Source organism: Mesocricetus auratus, unplaced genomic scaffold (assembly GCF_017639785.1).
Source record: "Mesocricetus auratus isolate SY011 unplaced genomic scaffold, BCM_Maur_2.0 Super-Scaffold_100018, whole genome shotgun sequence".
Taxonomy (NCBI): Eukaryota; Metazoa; Chordata; class Mammalia; order Rodentia; family Cricetidae; genus Mesocricetus; species Mesocricetus auratus.
The window spans coordinates 35,958,740-35,981,681 of record NW_024429199.1 but is presented as its reverse complement, the minus strand read 5'-3'; the positions used below and the strand labels follow the sequence as shown (position 1 = coordinate 35,981,681).

At 45.8% G+C, this 22,942-nt stretch overlaps 1 protein-coding gene across 5 annotated transcripts in view; it reads right to left on the bottom strand.

The window, feature by feature from the left end:
- Nucleotides 1-7,725: 7,725 nt before the first annotated feature.
- Sash1 (SAM and SH3 domain containing 1) overlaps nt 7,726-22,942 on the bottom strand; it is a 217,634-nt gene continuing 202,417 nt past the window's right edge. For all 5 annotated transcript variants that reach the window (XM_040728178.1, XM_040728177.1, XM_040728179.1 and 2 more), the window contains 4 exons: nt 18,956-19,069; nt 14,323-15,437; nt 12,983-13,114; nt 7,726-11,072 (listed from right to left, as the gene is read on the bottom strand). In XM_040728178.1, the coding sequence (XP_040584112.1) occupies nt 10,809-11,072; nt 12,983-13,114; nt 14,323-15,437; nt 18,956-19,069 (1,625 nt within the window). In that variant the 3' untranslated portion in view covers nt 7,726-10,808. The remainder of the gene's footprint in view (nt 11,073-12,982; nt 13,115-14,322; nt 15,438-18,955; nt 19,070-22,942) is intronic.

Below are 22,942 nucleotides of genomic sequence, written 5' to 3'. Positions count from 1 at the left end.
CATGAGGGATTGTATTAAAGGGTCGTAGCATTAGGAAGGTTGAGGGCCACTGCTCTCTCTGAATATGCAGATGATTTATTGAAATTACTTACAGGCTGCAGTCCAGCTAATCCAACAATGGCTGGCTGTGAACAGAAAGTCCAAGAATCCAGTAGTTGCTCAGTCCACAAGGCTGGATGTCTCAGCTGGCCTTCAGTGTTTGCTGGAATCCCACAGAAGAAGGCTCCAAAGACAGTGTAGGAGTGATTTGCTAGCCAGCTGAGGGCAAGCAGGCAGAGGCAAAAGCGTCCCTCTTCCTTGTCCTTGTACAGGCTTCCAGCGGGTGTGGCCCAGATTAAAGGTTGGCCTCCCTCCTCAATATCCGGGCAAAAGGTGTGTGTCTTTTTACCTCAAGGGTCCTGACTGCAATTGGATTAACCTACTTCAAACCAAGCAAAACTAATCTCTCTTAGGTGTGGCCTCCATTTCTGGATTGTAGTTCATTCCAGATGTTGTCTTGGGCAGAGAAAGCGGGAAGGAGAGATGCTTCTAGTCAGGATGGATGTAGGAATCCACTGTGGGTTGTTTCGGAGCCATTGACAAGGCACACATGACTGGTGCCAAGCCTTACCACCAGTTTCAGGACTTTACCTTTCGTTTGGGGCCTGGAATGCACTAGAGGCGTTCCTATACATGGGGGTGCTACAGCCGGGTGGTGTCCATGTCTGACTAGCTCTTGTGTGCCCCACGTCATCCCTGCTCCCCACCCCCACCAACACCAAGTCGGAATCACTGTCGGCTTCCCTGTCTCGTTCATCGCTGGTGAGAACAGGGATGAGCCGAGGCCTCCACAGAAACCTGGAGATCCCATGCAATGCCTCTCCGCAGGCAGGGTTGTACCTTCCTCAGCTCATGGGGCAAGCTGCCTGCACACTCCCATTCTCTCCAGCTGCTTCCGAAGTGACACACATTTTTTCCATTAGTGACAAAAATATCACTCGAAAAGGGCCAACTTGGGCTGTGCCTTATTGGCTACATTTGGGTCCTGTGCCCGCTGGTCTTGTGAGGAAAGGGGTCAGAGTCGTTCTTCAAGGCCATGACTACTCTGTAATAGTCGCAAGCCACTCCGAGGAGATAATAAGGGCAAACAAGTTCTGTCGTCAACAGAACGGGGGAGTGGCTGTGGGCATCAAGCCGGTGGCCGGCTCTCTTCCAGATTGTCCTCCTTGCAAGACAGAAGACGCTGAGGATAAGTGGCCTCTCTGGTGCCACACAGCACACAGCCGAAGCAGGCCCACTCTGTTCGATCCTAACACAAACAAAGCTAGCAGTGCATTTCAAACCCTGAGGTCCTTATTACGAATCAGGATCACCTGGAGAGTTTGAGAAAAAAAAATGTAAGAAGTTGGTCCAGATTCAAGGGCCTGGCTAGCTTCCCACACAGCGTTTTCTCAGCTGTGATCATGTTAGGGGGTGGCGGGGGTGGGGAGGGTTTGGTTTGAACCCTTCAATGCAGGCAAATACCAACCCAGGTGATAGTCTACAGGAGTTGGCGGATGTAACCGAGGTTCACAGCCACCTGAGGTGAAGCAAGGGAGACAATCTTGAAGGGTCTGGGTGGGTGCTGAAAGACCTTAGACTGAGTGGAGGCTTCCTATTTGATGAAGAAATTGAACGTGGATGGTAGCTTCCGCTGGCTTCCAAGAGTTCCGGTCAGTTCATGCTGGTGGCCTGCCCTGTGGATTTCCCAGGCCCCAGGCAGCTTGCAGTTCCTCAAGCCAGCTTCAGGCGCCGAGTTTCCAAATGCACACCACCCGCTTTGCTTTCTGTGTCTATCAGGGGCCTCACTGATACGCACACCAGGTGGTTTCCGTGTGCAGCTGAGAACTAGCAAGTATTTAGCAGCAGTTAAGCCAAGGGGCGTCAGAATAAAACAGGGTCCAGGTCCTGGGTCATGTTTTCCACCCTCGGTGGCAGTCCCCCTCAAGCTGTGACATGAACCACAAGCCCACCGTGCAGTTTAAATGTTCTCAGGCATGTAGGTGCTCTGTGAACACTGGATTCAATGGTGGCCATGGCTCTTATTATATAATGTTATATAATTATATAACGTTGGGCTATTGTGGGCATGAACTATAAAATACTATTCAGACCAAAAAAAAAAAAAAAATCTGAATGTGGGGCAGCAAGATGGTAAAAGAGTAAAAGGAGCTTGCCGCCAAGCCTGACTACTTTAGCTCAACACAGGAGCACACCACAAACATACAAGCACGCACGCACGCACGCGTGCGTCTTCCCAGAATGAGCCTGATGTTGACCTTCAGTGTAGCATCAAAAGTTGAGAACTTCTAGAGTTACCTAAACATTGCCCCGCCCCCGCCCCCGCCCCCGCCCCCACCCTAGTTTGCCCCTTTCACAGGGCGGGAGGGCACTTGCTACACACAGAAGGACAGTCTCATGAGGTTCAAGAAACTGTGATAGGTCACCCAGGTCCTGAAGGAAGAACAAATCAGATTCCTGGGGAGCCAAGAGCGCAACAAGATTTGTTAAAACAAGAGTTGTTAGTTCTGTTGATCACAAACTCCTGGAGCGTTTTAATGATGCTTTGGTTCCAGGGAATTGGGAGATGTGTCTGACTTTGTTTTCTGCTGCCTCCGGGCAGCTTGCTTGGGGGGCTGGTGGCACCGGGGACCTCCTCTGGCCTCTGTCCTGCATTGCTGGCCCTTATGTTCCCAGTGATCCTCTGCTTGTAGTCCCGGTCCTACCCAAGGGAAGATGGCCATGAGGCTAGCGGACATGCGCCCCCTGGTGGCCACGCACTGCAGTCACCGCTCCTTAGGCAAGTGCTTGTTTGCTGAAAGCTGCTGTGAGATACAGTTTGCTCTGATTTCTTCCTAGGAAAGTCACGGACGCGCACACACACTACTTAGACCTTTGATGGGCTGTGAGCAGCTGCCTTTTCTATTTATTCCGTCTCTAGCCATCGTGTATGACCCCATTTGCTCCTGTCAGCATGTCAGCTGTCAATTTCAGCTGTCACTCAGGATTCAGAGACTGGTTCCTTGAACACTGTGTGTCAAGTGGTGCCATTTCTGCTGTATCGAAGAGCAAACCTATGCATTCGTGGCAGCAGGGGAGACAGATAGTGATGATAAACAAGACATCCTCTGCAGAGTAGTGGCAAGGTGGGTGGTAAGAGTTGGAAAGGCCGAGCAGGTGCCAGTCAAAGTAGGGGTGAGGCTAAAGACCTCAGAGCAAGACTTGAGGGAGGAGAGCAGATGGAGTGAGCCACGGAGGCAGAGACGTTCTGGGGAGGAACATTCCGGACAGAGAAAACCTGCAGAGGTCCAAGGTGAGATCCTGCTTGACAGGCTTAAGGACCAAGAAGAAACTCCCAGAGACTTTATTTAACGTGTTTGCTTTCCAGTATGTCCTTGTGTCCTGTAAGACACTGATCTGGGTGCTGGGAACACAGAACCAAACAAAACAAAAGCCTGCTCCCGTGGAATCTTCACACTGGTGAAACAGGGGTAGTAACAAATGGCCACCAAGTGGTCACTGAATGACAAAAGGGTGTCACTTGCACTCACCAGGATGCATTTTCTAGTAAACAGCTGTTTCCGCTACCTAGAGCAGAGGTCGCTGATCCCTAGCCACTGGATAACAAACTGTGTCACATGCTGGGGCTGAGGACACATTGGACTGCTGCCTTCCAGTTTCACTATAGTATGGGAAATGAGACAAGCAGGGATGGAGAGATGGCTCAGCCACTAAGATCACGTGTTGCTGGACCCAGGTTCGATTCCCAGCATCCAGATGGCGATTCACAACCATCTGTAACTCTTCTGACCTCTGTGGACACCAGGCAAGCATGTGTCCACATGCATGGAGGCAAATCACTCACACATAAAATAAAATGGATAAATCTAATTAAAAAGAAACGAGAGAGCCACATACTGTCTCTGCAGAATATAGTCTTTGTTTTTCCTTCTGTATTCCACCACCCAGATACTAAACCCCAGCACCCTTACCAAGAGTGAAGCAGAAGCTGGTACAATAGAAGACAAGGATGGGCCAGTGCCATAGCATGAAAAGCCTTAGGTAAATTAAACTTACTAGTTTAATAAAGCAAGTCTGGCAGCCCGTATCAGAGCCCATCCAGCAACTCAGCCAGACAGGCATTCTGGTCACAAGACCCAAGTGACTTAACAACAGTTTAGTGGTTATGATTGGCCAGGGGTCAGCTGTCTGTTACAGTCGGAAGCTCCTACCTGGAATTTTTGTTGATTCTGTAACTAAGTTATGTTGCAGCTCCTTAAGAAAGGGCTCCAGGCTGGAGGGTTCCTCTGAGAAAAACTGGGTACGCTTCACACGTGACGGATATCTGGGATGACTCTATGCCAGCTCTGAGGAGAAAAGGAAGCTACAGAGGAGAGATCCTCAGAACCAAAGCTGCCACTGTCCCAGCAGCAGTGAAGGGTCTAGAGAGGGCCTCCTGTGCCCCTCCCTTTGGCACCATGGGCTCTAAGGCACTGGAACTTCCGTGACAGTCTCAAGCTAGGAGGCGGGGAGAAGCAAAGCCCCATGCCATCTCTGTAGATGAGACTGCACTTCTGAAGATTAACCACGCTGCAGTGGAGGCCATGATGGCCGGACCATACCCTGACCAGGACTCAGCTTTATTTCAACATTAACACTAGGTCAAAACGTCTGAGGTGGACTTGGGGGTCATGGGTTCACCAAGCTTCTTTATTTGTTCATCTTGTCTGTGTAGTCACATTGAATAAATCTCCCTTCTCCATTTCCCACTGCTACATGTATCTATAATTGATACATTGAGCCTGGCTTCTCAGGGCTGCTATCGCCAGTAACAAGAAGTCCCGGGGTACTGGAGACATGGCTCAGTGATTAAGAGTACATATTGCTTTTCCACAGGACCCCACTTTGACTCTCAGCACTCATAGCAAGTGGTTCACAACCCCCTAAAACTCTAGCTCCAGAGGGATCCGGCACCCCTAACCCCAAGGGCACCTGCACACATGTATACATGCTACCACCCCCTACTGAAATGACATAAAATCTTTAAAAAGAGAAGCCATGTAGTGGAAGTCTAAGACTCCAGAATATTTAAAGGGTGGGACCAGTGTATGATGGGGATGAACCGGTAGTGAACAGGCAGCGCTGTGCGGTACTGAGGGTAGCAGGTTAGCGTAGTGGTACAGAAGGTAGGAATCCGCTAATGGATTCAGCAACAGAGCACGGTTGCCATTGGTGGCAGTCAGGGAGCTGTGAGTGGGCTGGGAAATCCACAGTCCACAAGGAAGAAGAGACATGGTTCTTGGATGGGAAAACTACGGAGCACAAGATGCCACTTGATGAGTCTTTCTTTGTGGGCAAAATCAACAAGCAAATCAAGCTCGTGGACAAGAAAAGGCATGTTTTGTAGATTCGGTCTGGGATTGTTTCCAAAGAATTGTGCCTCTAGTGGTCTTGATGAAGGACTCATTTTCCAGATCAATTTGGTTTGGAAACTGACCACACACACACACACACACACACACACACACACACACACACACACACACACACAAAACAAAAAACCACCCCTCACTCAATAGGTTATAGAAATACCTGGGGGCTTCACAGGAATCTGCAGAGTGGGACATTTTCTAGGATTGAGGCTGCATTCGATTTTTAATGTCAGTTTAGCTGTTACATTCATCAGTATTTATTAAACATTACAACATAATATTGCTAAATTGATGGTAATGGTAAGGATAGAAAAATTCAGAAGTTTTTATGGATGTCGAACAACAATTGGAAGAAAAAAAGTTAAACTTTGGCTTTCTCCTTTGGACATGCTATCCCTACTGAGGATAAGCCAGAGGCCACAGTCATGGCCACTGCATCACCAAGAGGTTCATTTTTATAAGTATCACCAAGTTACTCTGGGAAAGGTATTGTCACTGATATCAGAATACCTTTGCCTTACCTGTCAAGCTTGATGCAAGGAAGAGCTCTTCAGCTAACACACAGAAGTAAATGCTGCCCCCAAACAAGACTGTTACTGCTTATCCTGGACTTGGTGCCATCAGACTGTTCTGAATAGAAGATGGGGAGCCTGCATGTCCTCAGATGGCCACCTGATTCAGCAGAAGAACTGAGGTTAAGGGTCTTGGGAGCACCTGTATCTTGGGAGGGCAAAAGCCACACAGAGGGAGGATGATTAAATGAGGGGGAATTTTGGAAAACATACATCTATGATGTGATAGTTAAACCTTTTAAATGACAAAATTCTTAAGTGATGTCCCTATTTGAACTTTATATATGAAGTCAAGGTCATAATAAAGTCGCCACTGGGGAAAAAACCAAAAACAAAAACCCCATAAAACCCAACCTACTATGGTTAAGGTGTACTTGGGTGAAATTGATTAGTGGATTTGGAATATTTGATCATGATTTAGAACATGTACAACTGTAACTCAGCTGTCCTACCTGCCAAGTGATAAAGGTAGTCCCAACAGCTTTAAGAACAAAAACAACAACAAAACAAAAAACCTGAAAAGCAAAAGTTTTCATGCTTGTAAAGTTTTGCTTAAATAAATTATCTGCATGATAGAATACTACACCGCCTTGAAGGGAATGAAGACTGTTGACATGAGATTGCCAAAAATACATTCATTTAAAATCAAATGGAGACTATACTATCACCATGCACAAGACACATGAATTTGTCTGTAAATACACACATTATGTATGCCTGAAAAGCTAGGCCAGCACTTTTGTAATAGCTACTTGTAGGGAAGAGGAATGAAATTGAGAGCAAGAAAAGATAGATGTTTTGCTTTGTTTCACGATCATATATTATATACTCAGGAAGTGTTATTGTTGGAACCCTCCTCTTTGGGGGATGGGCTATAGATCAGTGGCAGAGAACTTACCTGGCATATGCAATGACCTGGGTTCAAGTTGTGGCACCACAAAAACCAAACCAAGCTAAACAAAATCACGATCGTTATACCAATTCTGGTTCGGGAAAGTTGGAAACACATTTTTGTCAAGTTGGCTAATTTTTAGACTATCTTAACGTGAAGTTTTCCCTCTCTTTCAGTAGAAGACTAAGTTTGGTTAGCACATTTCCCTGTGAATTACTGATCAAGTAAACCAGCTCTATGGCCCCAGATTCTTCATTTGAAAATGATAAACTAAGGAGAGATGACACCCAAACATCCTGCTTTTGAAAGATACCATGATAATGGCTCTCCATTGTAAATTCAAAAAGTATGATAATTCGGCAGGTCAGATAGTGTGCTTTGTCTATGGGAAATGAGGAGGTAAAATGTGGGGACCTGAGCTTGGATACCCAAAACTCAAGCAAAACTGGATGCAGTAGCTCATGTCTGTAAGCTTGGTGCTCCCACAGTGAGATCTGAGACAGAGGCAGAAGACTCTGGAAGCACGTGGTCCAGTTGGCCTGGTGGACAGACACAGCAGTTCACAGACAAGAGACTGTCTCTGACACCCAAGACTGCCCGGTGACCTCCACATGTGTGTCATGGCACACACATGCCCACACACACATGAACACAGACGCACAAAGAATCTTTTTTAAGTTACTAAAAAAAAAAGGACCCCTGTAAAATTAATACTTTCACAAAACACTGCACCCCTTAACTACATTTTAAATTTTCCTTTCCATTTTTCTTCTCTCTTTGAAGCACCACAGGAACATCAAGAGAAACAGACTCGACTGAAGAAATTTATTTACTTTTTCCCCTAGGTACATAGATGACATAATTACAGACAAGTTTTGATACACAGGAAAACTCTCCTGTCCACCTTTTTCTAAATGAATCATCACAATAATTTTTTTTACAATTTTTAAAACAATACACAGCTTTCTTGGGCTGAAGCAATTGCAAGAACGTATTGGTATTGGTATATTACAGCTACTTACAATGTTTAAGAACAGCAATGGAGAAAAATAAGTTATTTAAATATTGATTTCATATACAGAAAGTGCAATGTTGTTAGTTGTCATATAACTTGCTTGACAGTTTGTCTTTCTTTTCTATCAATTTAAAAATCAAGATAACTTGGACACAAGACAGTTAGATTTTTCTGGAACCTCACTCAATCCACACACAGCAAGTGACTTGGGAATCTACTTCGGTTCCACTGCATTTGTGAAACACACTATGCTGCGCCGGGGATACACTTCTCACAGAGGAATCATTTCCAATTTCATCCACACCTGGGGTCAGCACAGAGAAAAGGGCCCCCAAATATTCAAGGCCATGAAAAGCTATTTGCTCTCGTCATCTGGGAATGTAAATAGTAGTTTGGGCAGCTGCTTTCTCTGCAGACAGCTGTGACGTACAAATCACACACACTCTGGGTAGCTACCTGAGCCGAAACGCCTTTCCAGGTTCTTTTGTGCTTTCCAAAGACCACAGTTTTCACCGTCACTCAAAATTCTGTACCTAATGCAACTGATCAAAACTGGATATTGCTAAAGCCTGCCACCTGTCCGCTAACAGCCACAGGCAGCCCCAAGCCACCTCCGTGTCACACACCAACATTCAGGCTTTATTCAGACCAAATGAATTGTTAAAAGCAAAATAAAACAAACACTAAAGCTATAGGAAGGAAGGAAGGAAGGAAGGAAGGAAGGAAGGAAGGAAGGAAGGAAGGAAGGGAGAAAAAGAAAGAAAACCACCTCAGCCCCTTCAGACATTCACACTAAATTCATGGTCCCTGAATTTAATTTTCCATGCAAAGGCAATGATTTCCAGAGTGATAAAAAACATTGTTTGGCATTCTCAAGACCTCTGGTGCTAGTTTGACATAAAAGAAAACCCTACACTGAGAATGAACTAAAACTTGGAAATTCACACGAGATTTCTCCTCCTCCCTTGGTATCTCTAAGGTGACTTTTTGTAGTCTTTGCTCACCTAAAATCCTGAGCAGAATCGTTTCCAATGTCAGGCTGGGGTTACTTCAAAAGCAAGGGGAGAAGCCTAGTTTCGAATACCAGCCCCACAACAGCATGTGAAACTGTCAGGATGCCGTAGCTGGCTGAGAACCCTGCATCCCCAACCACGAGGTGGGCTATGCCATAACCCAGGGGGCCAACCATGAGCTCGTTTTCAAGAGTCCAAAAGGAATCTGGGGGCTCTACCTTTATACTCTAAATTGCCTCATCTTCTTCACACGGCATCTTATAGAAGGTGGAAATGAAGAAACATACATTGTTATTTTAAATGCATACCAAAATGTGAGATAATAAAAAAGACAACACCTGAGAATGTTCTTTTCCTCAGAGGCAAGGATTCAGCCGTATAAAGCATACAGTCAGGACAGCTTCGTTATTAGTAAAATCACTTGCCTTTCTCCTCTGAAGGAAGTCGTGTTTTAATAACCCAATGAAATTTCAGAGGACTTTTGATCCAGGCCCTGTGTTCAAAGCGCTTCTATGATAACTTGAGACTTCACACAGTGCTTGTGAGAACGTGAAGAAAAAAACACTTGGTAAGCAATGGAGCCTGTGTACCTGTCTAAATTGCCAATTGCTAGAAAAATCAGACACTAGACAAGGAGAGGACAGGGTATGCTGAAATCACAGCTGGAAAAAAAACAATCGAAAATATGCAATATTTAACACACAGCTAATGTGGCTTGTCTGGCTCCGTAATGAACTTTGTTTGAATTAAAATAAGTATCTAAGTAACAAATGAAAGACAAAAAACAATTATAGAACTGGCCAAAAAGGAAAAAAAAAGTTAAACAAACAAACTGCATGTAAACTACTTCCCTTTTTAGAAAAAAAAAGAATCTTTCTGAAATTTGCAACCTTACAATGTCTCTCTGCAAAGGTGACCCATTAGCTGATGACCGGATTTTGGAATGGATGTGTGATCAGGATTAGACATAAATGCTGCAGTGTCATGGCCACCCCGAAGGCCACTCTAAAGTGAGCACAACGGAGGGCGGTCCCTATACCTGCTCACGTGAACACAGGTGCCCCTCCGCGGGTGCAGGTCGACTTGTACTGAAATTATGGTTAGTTTCAAAGCTAAAAGTCAACATGAAATGTGTGCCTGGTAATCACCCCTACAAAATAAACCATGTTAGAATGAGACTTTAAGAAGAGGCTATTTTCGCTGGAAATACTCCCAAATACGTTAGATGGCAGTTTAAGCTGAAGACTTGGAACTAGGGTTATGGGTTGCGGACACTAGATAGATAACTGATTAAAAGTTTATATTAAGGCAAATAAAAGCTAATTGCTAGGAAGCAATTAAAATGTCTCTTGTGTATCTACAGGAGAGTAGGACTGTTCTGTTCTTGGTGTTCTCACTTCTGAACAAATGAGTATGGTCAATAGTGTACAGTAACTCCAGAGTCTGTTGCTTTGGCCTAGCTCAGCCCGTGGGGCTCCGGCATCCAGCGGGGTGACCAACAGATGGGCAAGGGCACGATCAGACACGAGCGGGCTGCCTTGGCCTCTCCTTCTAGCCCTCTGCCAGCACAAAGACAGACTGGATGCACAGTGTTCTTCATTAAGTTGGCATCTTGGCTCTTCTGTGTCTGAAAACAAAACTAAGTGCTTGTCTTGCCTTTGGGGATCAAAGAGAACCACGCCGATTTCCTTGGGGTAGGGGGTATTTTTTCCTCGGTTCGAGTCCTAATCCTGCCATTTGTGAGCCCCGAGGTGGGGGCTTTCCTTCTGGATCAGGTCAACCCCAGCAGATATGGAGGGATTGTATCAGCTTCGTAAGCACAGTGGAAGGCTGGCCCTTGTCCGGGGAAGGCCACGGCAGGTCTGGCTACATGGCCTCGGGGCTTGGTGGCAGTTTGAAAAGTCTGGCTGCGGATATGAGCTTCCTTATGTGTCGCTCCTCTGTGATGCCGGCCTCCTGAAGGCAGGTGTGGGACAGGGAAGGCACTTGGCTCAGCATGCTGAACCCTGCGTCAGAAAGGGTGCTGGTGTACATGGGCAGGCCAATGGAAATGAGCCAATCCGACATGGATGCAACACATCCAGGAGAGAGGGGCTTTCTGCAGATTTCCGTGAGCCCACCACTTGGGATCTGGGTGAATAAGGAAAGTCATGTCATAAAGATTACACAGGTACCAAGAGAGGGTTACTTTTTGTATGGCTAAAAGGGACAGCACTGAGCTATGTTACTGCTAAGAGATGTCAAACATTAAGAACACTGCTCAAAAAAAATGAAAATAGGTTTTCAAGGAATTATTCTAGAAAGTTCCAGAAGGAATCGGGGATTAGATCAAACCCCGTATGTGTGTAAGGCTCTAAGCTGAAGGCATTTATATCTATCCTGTTATCTTTGTCTCCATGAAACCCTTTAGCTAGGGTGAACTGCAGAGACAAACCTGTATGACCCTGTGGAAAAGGATGTTCAATGGGTAGGGTTTTTATAGAGCACATTTTCTACTGTATTTTGATCCTAAATTAACAACCAGAAAAATAATGTACGCAGTTAATCAACAATTTAAAATATAATAATATCAAAGTTGACTAGGGCAGAGGAATGGATGTTAAAGCCTGATTGTTAGGGGCATAAAAGACTGTCTTTCAGGAGACATGCAGGGTGTCCACACAATTCTGTATCATTGTACATGTACTTATATTCACGTAGGTGCACATCATCCGTGTGGAGGCCAGAGGCCAACTTTCCATGTCCTTCCTTAGGAGCTGTCCATCTTTTATTTTGAAACAGGGCCTCTGGCTTTCATTTGGAACCTGATGACTCAGCTAGGCTGGGTGCCCAGTGAGCTCCAGGGACCCACCTGTCTCTGTCTCCCAGCTACACACAGGGTTACAAGTCTGGACCATGACACCCAGATCCTTTTCCCATGGGTTCTGGAGATAAGACCTGAGTCCTCATGGTCATGTTCTTTGGTAACTGGGACATTTCTCCAGCCCTGATTTTGTAAATCTCGATGAAGCGGCCTCTCTCGTAAAAGCATATAAATCCTCAGATAGTGGGAAGTCCACAGATAACGTTTTTGGGCTTTTTTATGTGTGTGTGGGGGGGGGGGGTTGCTTCTAAACAAGCTGGTACTTTTTACTACACCATTTAAAATAAAAATCTAGGGAAAAACACCTAAACATTTATTGATCTGTAATTGGCTAAGGCATAGAAAATTCATAAAAACAAAACAAAAACCTTGAAATCTGAATAATAAGAAAAATATTTTGCAAAAACAGATTCATGATCTCATAAGTAAAAAAAAATGAGGCATAAAATTGTACATTTACTATTTCATGCATGCACAGAAGTACCTAGTTTAAAACTGAGAAGCAGAAGTTTTATTCCTTGGGACATACATCGTGGTGTTTGGAGAAATTCAGACATCACACAATATCTAAGTCAAACTTAACAGTATTCACTCTTTCCCTATTGCACTCACCTTTCTCTCACATAATGAGAATAAGGATGCCTCAGTGTCTTGTGAGCCTATACCACACTGAAGCCAACTGCAGTTTTCGTGGGGTGCACACAGATTTCCTGAATTTACTCCACTTATTTAACTAAAACTGTCTTCGTATGAGCATCGTACCATGATGCCTGCAATCCCAGCATTCAAGAGGCTGAGGCAGGAGGATCACACATTGAAGGCTAACCTTAACTATACAGTGAGGCTATGCCTAGATAGATAGATAGATAGATAGATAGATAGATAGATAGATAGATAGATAGATAGATAGATAGATAGACAGACAGACAGACAGACAGACAGACAGACAGACAGAATAACAGGCTGGTAGTGTAGCTGGTAGAGTCCTTTTCTAGCATGTATAAAACCCCGAAAAACAAAATCAAAATCTACACTGACCATATTATTTTCTCCCCAGATGCCTTTTCCTAGGTCTCTAGCAAGCCCCAGTATCACTAATACTTTTCAGCTATTGTCTTGTAAGTAAATGTACTACAGAAAACAGTGTGTTCTTCTCCCCAAAATGTGGGCTGCTCACCGCCATCCGATGCTGCTTCCGAAGCAGCTTCACCCGGATCTGGTCCATATTGGTGGCAACATCCCTCTCGGGCTGATCTAAGTCCTCGGCGTATCTCTGCACTAGAGCTTCAGGGATCCCACAACGGCCATGCTGCCAGGGGAGAGACAAGTATGGCGTGAATGGTGATAGGGACATTTCCCCCACCTAGGAGCCAACAAACGTTAAGGCTTAGCGCCATTGATAAAAAGCACCAAGAGTTAGTTCAGAAGGAGCATATCCTATTTATTATTGGGATGGATACTTGAAAAGGAGCATCCTCCAGACACCAACACGCTCTAAATATTTCAAAACATAATTAAGGCAACACAATCCTGTATTTTTCAGGCCAATGCCTTAAACTCATTTTTACAGAATCCAACTCCTTAGTGCAGTTGAACATAGCCCCCTAATCTGTAGAAAGCCACACCATTACTCTACAGATACAACATGCCCTTCGTCGGGGAATGACAGCACTGTATCACTAGGCCACACTGACTGTACAGCTCTCCCTACTTTCCCTTCAAAGGTACATAGTCATGAAGTATCAAAGAGGGGAGAAGGAAAAACAAACAGGACGGGAGCGGGCGTTCTTCGGAGGTACTCATGATCATAAGACTTTAGTAACAAGGACTCTTGGGAAGACGTTAAACAGAGGATGCCTTTCCCGAAGAGCAGCACAGCCCCGTCTATTATCACCCATCTGTCTTCAAAGTCACTTTGGTGTCGCTACCCTTTTCTTTTCTCTTTTCACATGAGAACTGTATTTTGTTAGAGACGTTGAATGGCTTTGGCGCATTGGGGGTTTCCATATCATGCCTCCAACCCTGTTATCTACAGGTAATCATATAATTGTCGTAGTACACTCCAACAGGACACTGAGCAGTAGGTACTCCACAGTTTTCTGGTATGTTCCCATTAGCTGCGTTTGCTTACAGCAGTCAGGAGTAGATAATACCAGTTATTTGAAACTCCAGTTAAAGTAAATATAAAGGAACACATGGGACCGCTATGGGCTGTGCACCCTAGCTAGGTTCAGGTCTCTCTCGCCCACTACACCATCCCATTAGGGATCAGTTCTGGCTCTAACTGCGATCCCTGAAAAGTGCAGCTGCCAAAACTAAAACCAAGCAAGGGGGGGGGAACCCACAAAGTTGTGTTTGTACTGAATCCAGGGGTAGGGGGTATACCTCCGGAGCACAGAGGCTGTAAGTAGAATAAGCCACACTGTCTACACTGCACCTGTGGCCACGGCCTTCCCCTTACCCAGCTTTCATCTGAGAAAACCAAGTCAGAGGCCCTGAGGGGCAGGCCTTGCATACCTTATCAGAGTAGGGCTCCTCAGTGAGGTCAATGCCCTCGGCCTGCAGCTTGTTCTCGGTGAGCATCTCCAGGTCCACGCCCCGGACGCAGGAAACCTTCCTGCTCAGCACTGGGCCCAGCTTCACACCGTGTTCCTGCAGGCTGGTACTCTCGGGCAGCTCCGCCAGCCAGGGGGGAGGTCTCGCACAGGCTGGGCTGCCTGGTTCAGTCCCCGAGGGAGGCCTGGGCTCCCTGGGAGAGGGACAGTCACAGGGGCTGGCAGGGCTGGCAGGACTGGCCTTCTTCAGCGGCAGGGTGGGCGCCTCCAGGCTGGACACCAGGTGCAGGCCATTGGCCAGGCGCTCTCGACTCTTCTTGGCAGGTACAGGAGGGGGCTGCGACGGATGTCTAGGCTGCGTCCTGGTCTCTGGGGCGATCTGCTCCACATCTACCCCTTCTTTGGTGCCCAGGGGGGGGTGGTCATGCCCTTTTCTGTGACCCTCAAGAGACGTCCTTGTTAAGCCGGGTTTAACTGGAGGCTGAGCCTCGAAATTTCTGGGTACACACTGAGGAGGAGGAGATAGGTCAAGGTTAGAGGCCACTGCAGAGCCATCCAGTTTCTTAGCCATCATTTTCGGGGGGTCGGAAAACCTCTTGCTTTGGGTCAGAAGCATCATGTCTTCCGCAGTAGGATCTCGGCCTCGGGGCAGAGCCTCGGAGGTGCAGGCAGCCGTCTTCTGTGGCACTTCTGGTACATTCTGAGGACAGGCTTCCTGCACCTCGGTAGGCACATCCTTTCCAGCATCTGCCTCTCCCTGAAGGTCATCCAGTGAATGGGACCGGGGCCAACTTTCCACTGGCTGAGGACCCTCCAGAGTTTCACAGCTGCGACAGATGGAGACCGGGAGGCTCCTTCGGTTTTTCTTCAAACCAGTCATACAGGGCACATCACAGCGCTCGGCCGTGTCCGGGGCCAGACCCCGTCCCAGCCTGCCTTCCTCTGCCTGCTTTCGCACCTCCACTGATTTTGTTAAAGGCAATGTTGGGTAATTGCCTGGCTGACCCCTGCTGAAAGACTTTAAGTTGGACTCCGTGGATGACTTGGTAGACAGAACGCTGGGTTTCTGAGTTTTGCCTGTGAGAGAAAGAGAACTTTTTACAACCGAGTTTTCATGTCAATGAAACTGATGTATAAATACGGGCCATGGGGACATAATTCCTGCATCAACAAAACCTTCACTTAGGATGCTGAAAAAAATGTAGGGTGATTAGGGACCCCGTTTTTATTTTTTATAAAGAATTCTAGTCCCATGGAAGTATTTATATGGGTGGAAACTAGTTGGTGTGTGGAAAAGAAATCCTGTGTTAAGCAGAGGAAGCCTAGGGTAAATGCCTATTCTACAGAAGCCGATTGGCCATGCACACCTTACTCAGAAACCAAACCGTAAGATGTCTGGTGGCTTGATTTTCTAAAGCCATGGTTGAGCTGACTTCTTAGGATAGGTTCTATGAATGGTACCCAGGAAGAGGTGATCCAAACAAAACAAACACTCGGACCATTCCTTCCTTGAAGCTGCTCTACTTGAATACATTTACCCAGAAACAACGAGGCGACTTTGGCACAGGCCAGTCAGCAAACTGGAGGGAGGGTTTTGCCAGAGACCATCTTCAAAACACTTAGTCAGATGCTGCTCGTGAGACAACTGTCCTGACTAAAATAAATCGCCATTTGCTAGTTGAACATTGGCCCCACACAACCCACTAATTTGACAGCTCTTGGTTTGTATTTACTGTGGCAGCTACTATGTGACAAGCTTTACTCGGCACGTGTTGTGACTATGTAGCCATGTGTGTAGACACATGCACACTATGTAGGCATGTGTGTAGATACAGGTAAGCTCATGCAAACTGACTATGTAGGCATGTGTGTAGGCACAGGGAAGCTCAAGTTCATGCATACCCACACATATCAATGGTGTTTTGTCTCCTCTTTTGATAATGACACCTGTGCTGTGTCCCCAGTAGCTGGTCTGATAAACCTGAGAATATTTCAGGTAACACAACATCTGAGCCAAATGACTATGTTATTCTAGAGAAGGATGAAAACACCACCAATCTTTGTCTGGCTTAGAAGGTACAAAGAAATGGCTGTGTCTAATTACTGAAAAACAGTAAGTTATTAATATAACCAAGAGAGTTTTTTTCTCCCCCTAACCTATTATTAAACATCCTGAATTCTGTATTTTAATTTAGAATTCTGACCGTCACCTTTAAGCAATATCACCCTTTCAATGTAATACGCAAAGAGCAGCAGGGAGAAAACAGGCTGTGGACCAATCTGATAGGGAGGGAGAAACGGGTTGGATGGCGCCCACTCAATAAGGGAAATAGCTGCTCTAGGGCAAACGGAAGGCATTCTTTGATAAAATAGCTCTCTGCCAGGCAGTCTAGACAAAGGAAATGGAACAGAAAGAAAGGCCCGGAGCTCTCACATTACAAGTGAGTTAGCCTTCATCATCAGGGAGAGAAAGAGTTCCCATCCATGATTTCCCAGCTCTCTAATCTTACTCAACCCTCAAACTGATAATATGAAGTGTTTCACGCCAAGCATAACTACAGCCCCTAAGGCTGGCGGGTGAGAACAGCTCTCTCCTCAATTGGACTTTTTATTAATGAGGCCATCCCAAATCAGCATATGTAATACTTTATATCCTGTAAAGCAGAGGCCTACCCAATGACTTGTGTCCTCTTTGGAGAGGTTCGTATTGCAAACCCTGTCCCATCTCACTTCTCTACTATTAAACAGCACCACACTAGCCCCTTCTTAACAGGCTGCTATTCTGTGGATACCTGGAGATAGATATTGGCTTACTGTGACTACTGAGTGTACTGGCTACCATCCCGTTTCTCATTAACAGGAGAATTGCCCCAGCTAGATGGAAAAGGGAAATGCTTCAGAGAGCAACAGAACATGAAATCTTAAAAGTTAGATGAAATAGAAAGTTCTCAAAATTCCTTGAGCACAAGTGTTGCAAATATGTTTTCCTCTCATTACCTCCCAATATAAACCATGTATGTATCAATGCCAGGTTTACTTTCTGCTTCATACAGAAAGAGCCCTGGGTTCCCCTGAAATCAAAGCATGACTCACCAGTTTATCTAATCCAGTTCTTCAACAGGTCTAACTATATTCTGGGCATTAACACCTTTGGCAGTGCTATCTTTCTTTTTCCTGATTTACCAATCCAGCACCACTGGGGTTAATTTACCAGACCACTTCAGCTATAGAAAAGTTACTAACAGAAAAGAAAAAAAGCCTTCCAAACCTACCCAAGGGTTTGCTCTTTGCTAAAACTGACGAAGTGTTGGGCTCCTGGATGGGTTCGCAGTGTATTTTGACCAAGGCTATCTGAATGTTAAACATCCGAGGACCCACTTATCTTCCCAAATTGACAGAACACTCTGGGTGACAGAGCTTATGGGTAAATGTCTAGGTTCCCATGATGCTTATCAGAATTGACATCAGTGTGAGGTGGGTGAGATCCTCAGGGTGCCCATTGGGAAGCAGGGTTACTCTAAGAGTACAGTTGGAAAGTGGGAGTAAGCTCCTGACGGGATTTAGGATCCAGGCATTTATTTGCCTTATCTTAGAACTGGTTTAGGTGCCCCCAAATAACTCTCTCATACTATTTGTTTATAAGCATGATTTATACTAAGAAACACATTTTATGTCTACCACCCAACAGGCACATGTGAAGCAAAGATTACAGTAAAGCTACTAATGATTCTAAGTTTTAGCCTGTGGAATGTGTTTTCTACTGTCCTGGAAAACTGTCACTAAATTGATTTCACGACCCACTAACAAGGTGCAACCTGCAGCTTAGGATGGCTTGCTTCAGTAAATGTTAAGAAGCAGTTTAACCTGTTACTATCAGGTGAGAATCCCAATAGCTGCTACATGCTATGGAACCTAGATATTTGGTTACTATAGTCTTCAAATCTCCAACAGAGACTTGGGTCACAATGGGCAGCATGAACCTATACTACTGTTTCTAATCTTATAATAATGGGAATTTGGCGGACACAACAGGAAGCCATGGTCACCCGCTGAGCTATTTACCCTTTCTGCCTTGTCCTGCTTAACACCTTGGTTTTGTATGGAGGAGGCCTTAGGAGTTTTTTATTGACTGCCTCCCAGCTGTTAGGACAGAGAAGCCACAAAACATGTGGCTTTCTAGTCATACTCTCTAGGGGCGACTGCCTCCAGAATCAGGCTTTGTGGATACAATATGTAAGACATGGTTGTCGGTGCCCTTGATAGGTGGACTACCTGGTAAATTGTTTTCCTTGTGGGCCTCATCATCCCTAGCACTGAGATGTTGGTGGTTACTATAAGAAGAAAAGGGCATAGGAGACACACAACTTAGGTTTTATGGATGCATGTATTTGAGAGAGAATTTATAAACCTCACGTAGTAGCCAGGAGAAATAAGCACAGAGGTTAACTGAGGAGTAATGGCAGATGAGGCCAGAAATGGAAAGACGCCCAGTGGCTTCCCTGTCATGCAAGAATTGAGCCTCTGGACAGAATACTGTTACACATTTGAAATTGGCGATTGTTGCAGCATGTTCCGGTGGGTGGAGCAAACATTACCATTTTCCAAGTTCTCGCTGCTTTCATAGCATCCAGAGTCCCGCGGGGAACATCCGCTCAGGCCTTGGTTGTCCACCAGCAGCTTCTCCTGGGACCCAGACTGGTCACTGTTACCTGGAGATGAATGCATGGCATGGTGTCACCAGGAGCCCCAAAGTCAGCCAGACTTTTATCCTTTGCTACCGACGCATGTGTTTACGCCTAACTTAAAACGAGCAAATAAAATCAGAATGCTTCTCTTTCAGGTAATGCATCCACCGTGTGAAAACGAAGTTGGCGTGAGAGCCCGGGGTTGAAGTATGTGGATGTCTCCCAAGCTGACTGAAGGCATGGGGGAGAGGGGAAATGCAGAGCATGGTATTGGCCTTACTGCTGAGTGATGTCCCTATGAGTGAGAAGCTGTGGGAGCGAATAAAGCATTTACTAGGGGGATAGGGTCAAGTGCTTTTCAGGCACCTGGAAGACTTGAACTTCAAGTCATTGATGCTATATATTCCTCAAATTTGGGAGCTTATATAAAAGTGTCAGAGGAAATATTGCTTTATTAGCACTGGGGAATACTGCTAGCCTGTGGTAACAATAGGCTGCCTATTGCATTGTCTTAGCCAGAGGAAGGCTGGTGAGACAGGAACAGACTCCTACATGAGGAGGAACAAGTCTTTTGTCTTCTGGAGTGTTGAAGGTTTTTGTTCTCTTGACCCTTCTCACTCAGCCTTGGGCAGGCATTTCTATTCCCTGCATCCAAAGTGAGAATGGGCAAGTGTTTCTATTCCCTGCATCCAAAGTGAGAAAAATGTTGAGGAGACTGGCGAATGGAAGCGCTCCACCTTGAGCAACCCATCCCCTCCCCACCAAAAAAGCATCATTACCATCAATGGAACCTCAGTAGGGGTAGGAACATAAGGAGACACGTTAGCTATGCTGTTTTAGGGAGTCTCCCTAGAGTAAGTCACATGGAAAAACGTGTGAACACTAGATTACCAAGCAGTGACACTCTATGTTCTCTATAGAGGGAGCCTGGGGAGCCCAGGCCACTAAGGGTTCACACACAAAACTTATGTGGAGAAAGTACTTGGTCAAACAAAATGGAAACCAAAAGAACATTTTCTACACAAATGGCTAGTCTCAAAGACAAATGGCTTTAATTTATTTTCTCCTCCTTTGCCTCTTACCTGCCCACACCAACCACACACACAAAGAGGAACAGAAAGAGATCAATAAACCAGAAATATGATGCGTTTTCTCAGGTCATTAAAATAAATGCGTGGGGAGGCTGAGGGCCACCACACTAGACATGAGCTGGTGGGCTCTCATCATTCCCTTTCTACTTCCTGCTTGTATTTCTCAAAGGGAAAACCTTCTATAACAAGTATGATGCCAGGGAGGATGACAGAACGTGTTATTTAATTATAGCCCGAAGAATGCTAATTGTCAAACGATTAGTGAAAAATCAACAAACTAGAAACACACAAGCAAATACTGCACCACCACCCTACCCCCCGCCCAAACAACCTCAAACTGGAACATTCTATAGTGATGTTCTCATCCTGTGGAAGAGCCTGTGGGTTTGGACGGGCCTTTGTTCTTGTGTAGCATGCTATTTAGAAAAATGATACGTCTAAATGTGGGCTTTGAGCTGTCCTTGACTTCCCAGGGACCACTCATCTGTCCTGGATGCCAACAGTTCAGTGTACCAGAGCAGTGGAAAAGGACTAGAGCACAGGAAAGAGAAAATACGACCCCAGCCTTACCAGGCACGACCAAATCCTGTTCCTATGGGAAAGAAAAGAATCTCTCCCGTGCCAGAGAGAACCACAGTGCAATTCACAGTCACAAGGGACACATGTGACAAGGGACAAGAGCACCATCGTCATGAGAAGGGAGGGGGGTGACTCTCCTGTGTCTAGACTTTTCTCCCACACTTACTGGCATCAATGCCAACAGAGGAAAGCCCCAAGACCATGAGGAAGAAGCCAGATGTCAGTCAAACAATATCAAAAGGGCCGAATGCCACTTGGTCACAACCCGAAGGGACTCGTTACGCTGGGTCTACAGCTCTTCCCTGCTCCAGTCACTCACACGCGGGGGCAGGACACGGGATGACACTGAGATTCTCAAACAGTAAGAGCAATGGCACACGAGGGCACACACCATCTTCTAGACAGCAGTTTTCTTGGGAATAAGGGGAGGAAACGGGATTGTTGGAAAAGCCCCCTCCAAGAGTTTACAGTATTTCCCACACGGCAGACTGTTCGCTGCCACCGAATTCAGGAAGTGCCGGTGCACACATTTGCTTTATTTTTCTCTGTGCGCCCTGCATACTTCAAATAATCTTTAATTAAGAGGCTTATAAAAGTGAACACCTCCCTTGTTTCAGTCAGGGTCTCTCTCTCCGTCGCCCAGGCTAGCCTGGGACTTTCAGTAACCCTGCCATGCTGGTGTCAAGAGTCACTTCCCTAGGAAACAGTAAGCTGAGATTGCAGCTGCGAGCCCCCAAGCCCAGATACAAAGAATGTTCCCATTGAGCTGCACACCTGACAGTGCTTAGGATGGCAAACTATGGTAGATGTAGTTTACTGTCATCTTTTTTAAGGGTAAGCAACTGTAAGGTTCCTTGTTTTTTTCACATTTAGAGGATGTATAAGAGTGTTAGGAAGAGTGAGCTGGTCATCTTCTCCAAACTGAAGGTTGGCTGGAGGTCGCCTTTCCTCATCTATTGGGAGACACGGGATGGACCTGGCTTCCAGGCGATCCTGGAGATGTACTTATTAGTTTCAGTGGAAGTGTGAGCTGGAACACTTGCAGATGCTCGCACGTGCCTTGGGAACCGCACTAGCCCTCCATGTCTCGACTGCATACAAACTGAGTTTGGCAGAACATTACCTGCCGCGTTTCTCCAAGTGACTGCGGTGCTTGGAAGGAGTTTCTCCTAATTGCAACGAATTTAATTGCATTGGATGGAAAGTCTTACATCACTAGGGCCACCTCTAGATGGGACATCTCAACACTAATTAGAACTGCCGAGCCCCGAAGCTTTTGCTTCAAGATCAATAAAAAGAAATACTATTTTATGTATCAGGGAAACTGCAAACAATGGAAATGCATAGACCCAAAAGGGATTTATGAAGAAACAAGAAGTCTGAGTCTTCCAAGTTAACATCATGGTGGATAAAGATATCCTATAAAATGATTCTGGTACAAATCTTAGGATATGAGCCTAGGACCACAGGTCTGAGCCAATGTGTTATGTCAAACTAGGCTCAGATCCCTGCTGATATGCAGGGCTTAGCTTTGCTCTTCTGACATTTAATGAAACAGGAAATGTAATGGATGATGTATATAAGCCAGCTGTCCTCCACGGTTGCAGAAGAGTAAATGACATATAATGCAGAGCAGATGTGGGCCAGAGGAACAGATGGCTCAACTTTAATTCACATTGCTAGAGCAGGTCAGCCATACCCGTCACTGCGCAGGCCGAGACCCCAGGGTATCTCTAGAGGGTCAAATGCTACAGAGGCCTGGTCACAAAACACCAGGGCAGGCTGGTTAAAACAGCTTAGAGTTTACCAGGGTTTTAGGGAAAAGTCCATCCTGTTGGGGAAATGATGGTTGCAGGTGCTTGAGCATCTGGTCCCAGGGCATTGACTGTCAGAAGGCACAGAGATAGATGTTAACACACAGCTCACATTCTCCTTTATTTAGTCCAGGACCTCAGCCCATGCCATGCTGACACCCACAGCCAACGTGGGTCCTTCCATCTCAATGACCCTCATCTACCCAATCCTGCACAGGCATGCTCTAAAGCTAATGTAGTCTAGATAATCTCCTCAGTGATGTGTCCAAAGGCTCGTCTCCTAGGTGATCTGAGTGATGTCAAGCTGACAACATTAACCACCACAACTGAGGTTCCCAGACTTCTATCGACAGCATCCCTTTACGTTACTGGTTAATTTCAATAGTGACTTTACTGACGTGGTGGCTTCCTTT